The 2677-nt window shown below is 40.1% G+C and overlaps 1 protein-coding gene across 1 annotated transcript in view; it reads left to right on the top strand.

Annotated features, from left to right (window-relative positions):
- Positions 1-2677, top strand: part of LOC114029378 (keratin-associated protein 4-11-like) — a gene marked incomplete at its 5' end in the record, with an annotated part of 10918 nt that continues 8241 nt past the window's right edge. The window contains 1 exon segment of the mRNA XM_027843780.1: positions 1-209. Within this exon segment, the coding sequence (XP_027699581.1) occupies positions 1-209 (209 nt within the window).

The raw sequence follows: 2677 nt of genomic DNA, 5'->3' as shown, positions 1-2677 counted from the left end.
TCTACCTGCTGCAAAACTGTTTGTTGCCGAACAACTTGTTGTGAGCAGACCTGCTGTGTGCCTAGCTGCTGTCAAACTTGCTGCCAACCATGCTGCTGTGACTCTAGCTGTTGCCAGCCTTTATGCTGTCAACCAGCTTGCTGCAGAACATTCTGCTGCCAGACTCGCTGCTGCAGGCCTGCCTGTTGTGTCTCCAGCTGCTGCCATCCATCCTGCTGTTGATCAACTTGCTTTCCCAAAAAGTGCAGTGATTCTACTTAGAGGCAGCCATCTTCCTACTCTACACTTTTGTTATCAACCTCTCTCCCACTGATTAATTTTCTCTCCACCATCTTTCTGTTGAAGGGCTTAGACTCCCTTGTATGTAGTATCATCCACTCTCATCTAGTGCTCTTCTGTCACATTATGTGGTGACAGCTTTGTAAATGAGCTATCAGCTCCATGCCCGTTGGCTGCAGAGGGGAATTATAAACATTTTTTTTTGTTCCAGTTGGCCAAGGCTCTGACTCTCCCTGGTTCTCCTTGCATCTGACACTTTAGTCAGATCAAAATGTTGTGAAGGAGAGGAAGTCACTCTGTTGTGATCATGATCTGACCAATTGCATCTTAAGGGTTAATTCTTGAGATTCTATCTTTGTAACCACTCAGTTGTTCTTCCTTTATAATAATACTTTCAATTTATTGTCAATATATCTATTCTTTTATTAAAAAAAGTTATTTTATGACCAATATGGCTTCCTTGCTTATATCTTAATAAATTCTGCTCATCTGCATAACCTTCCTTGTTCTTGTAAATGTGTGAAGTACAGATATTAATGATGATGGGGGTGATAATGCAAGTGATCTTAATCCACCATTCATAAATCATCCAAAGTGTTGAGTTCTTTGCCCCCTAAGAGTAATGGGTTTGTGTTGATCTTTCTACACCTTTGGGACCAATGGTAGACAAATGGGAACTGAATGATATTTAAATCCTGGCTCTGTTACTGACTATCCTTGTGATCATAGGAAGATAGTTGAGTTTCCTGATCCTCACCTTCCTTCATCCGTAAAATGAGGGGGCCTGACTTGAGGACTTCTTTGTTGTTTTCTGGGTCTAAATCCATGATCCTGTGATCCTATGAAAGAGGCAGTCAGTTAACTAACATTCATTAAAGGCTTACTATATTCCAGAGACTGTGATAAACATTGGGGCTGCAAAGAAAAGCAATAATTTTAGTCCTAGAGGAGCTTATATTCCAGTAGTGGTGACAACAGGTAAGTAACCAGTTATTTGTTATAAACTCATGTATGTGTGTTTATGTATTATGTTATATATAGAGAGACGTATAGAGTGACAGAGATAAAGAGAGACAAAGAGACAAACACAGACTGACAGGGCAGACAACCACAGTCACAGTCACAGTGACAGAGAGACTGAGAAAGAGAGAGACAAAAACATTAAGTGCACAGAAAGAGACATACACAGAGACAGAGAAAAATAGAGACAGAGAAAAAAGAAAGACAGTTATAAAGAGAGACAGAGACAGAGAGAAAGACATGAAGTGACAGAGTTGGAGAGAGACCAATTGACAGAGAGAGACACAAAGATATCAAAACATGGAGAAATAGATAAAGAGTCACAGAGACACAGATAGAGTGAGACTAAGAAAGAGATTGACAGAGCAATGACAGAGAGCAGCAGGGAGGGAGAGCCTATATTCCTATCAGAAACAATCATGAATAGAAGGATCCTATTAACAGAAGTATTAGGAACAAAGCCTGGGTATCAACCTTTCAAGAAGATTGCAGCATGAGGCTGTCTTCCTATGGGTAAGGTTATCTTCGATTACTTTTATGGTCCTTTTCAACTTCACATTCTGTGATTTTTTTTGATTTTGAGGCTTGAAGATGGACTCATCTTTGCAGCAGCCTGACCTGTACTTCCACTGTAGCTGTGAGGATAAAGTGACAAAGAAGAATGAAGAATCCCCAGAAGAAGGGCATCTTTTAGACATATCAACTTCTTTGCTGGCTCCCAATCTCATACTCTCTTTGCCATAGTCTATTGTAAGGTTTTAGACTTTTCTTTCAGGTCTAATGCCTTAAAACCAATAGAATAGACACTTTTTGGGTTGGCATACCTAGGTGCACCTTGCTATAATGCAAGTTAAAGTGAGCCTCTTTCCTGGAAGGGAGGAAACGGGATGTAGAGGAACAACTAGTAGAAAGATGGATGAGTCCATAAGTGCAGTAACTGAAACTAAAGGAATTCTAGCAACCCTTGCATTTATTCTTATCTAGGCTACTCATAAAGGGGCGGTATGGTATAATAGTTCCCTCTAACTGTCTTGGGAGTATGGAAGACTTTTCCAACATTACTGACTCTTTGACTCTGGAGAAGACATTTAAGACCTCACTGCCTTGGTTGCAAAGCAGTTGCCAATCTGTCTTGGTAGAGGAAGAGGGAGTTCTGCAAAGGGGATTTCTGAACTAATGAAATTTTGGGTCTCTCCTGCACTCTCCTGAAAAAAGCCAACTTTTGAATGCTATATTCAAAGGTACACTGGGTCTGCCTATATTTTAGAATGATATCGTTTTCTTCATATAAAAACCCCTCAATTTGCAATAGAAAAGTTCTGAATTGCCTTGGGCTTCTCCAAATTATTCTCCAACATAATCAGAGCCAATTTTGTAA

The sequence above is a fragment of the Vombatus ursinus genome, unplaced genomic scaffold (genome assembly GCF_900497805.2).
Source record: "Vombatus ursinus unplaced genomic scaffold, bare-nosed wombat genome assembly UNPS02014929.1, whole genome shotgun sequence".
Classification (NCBI taxonomy): Eukaryota; Metazoa; Chordata; class Mammalia; order Diprotodontia; family Vombatidae; genus Vombatus; species Vombatus ursinus.
Note: the sequence above shows the minus strand (reverse complement) of the source record. Positions and strands in the feature narration are given on the sequence as shown.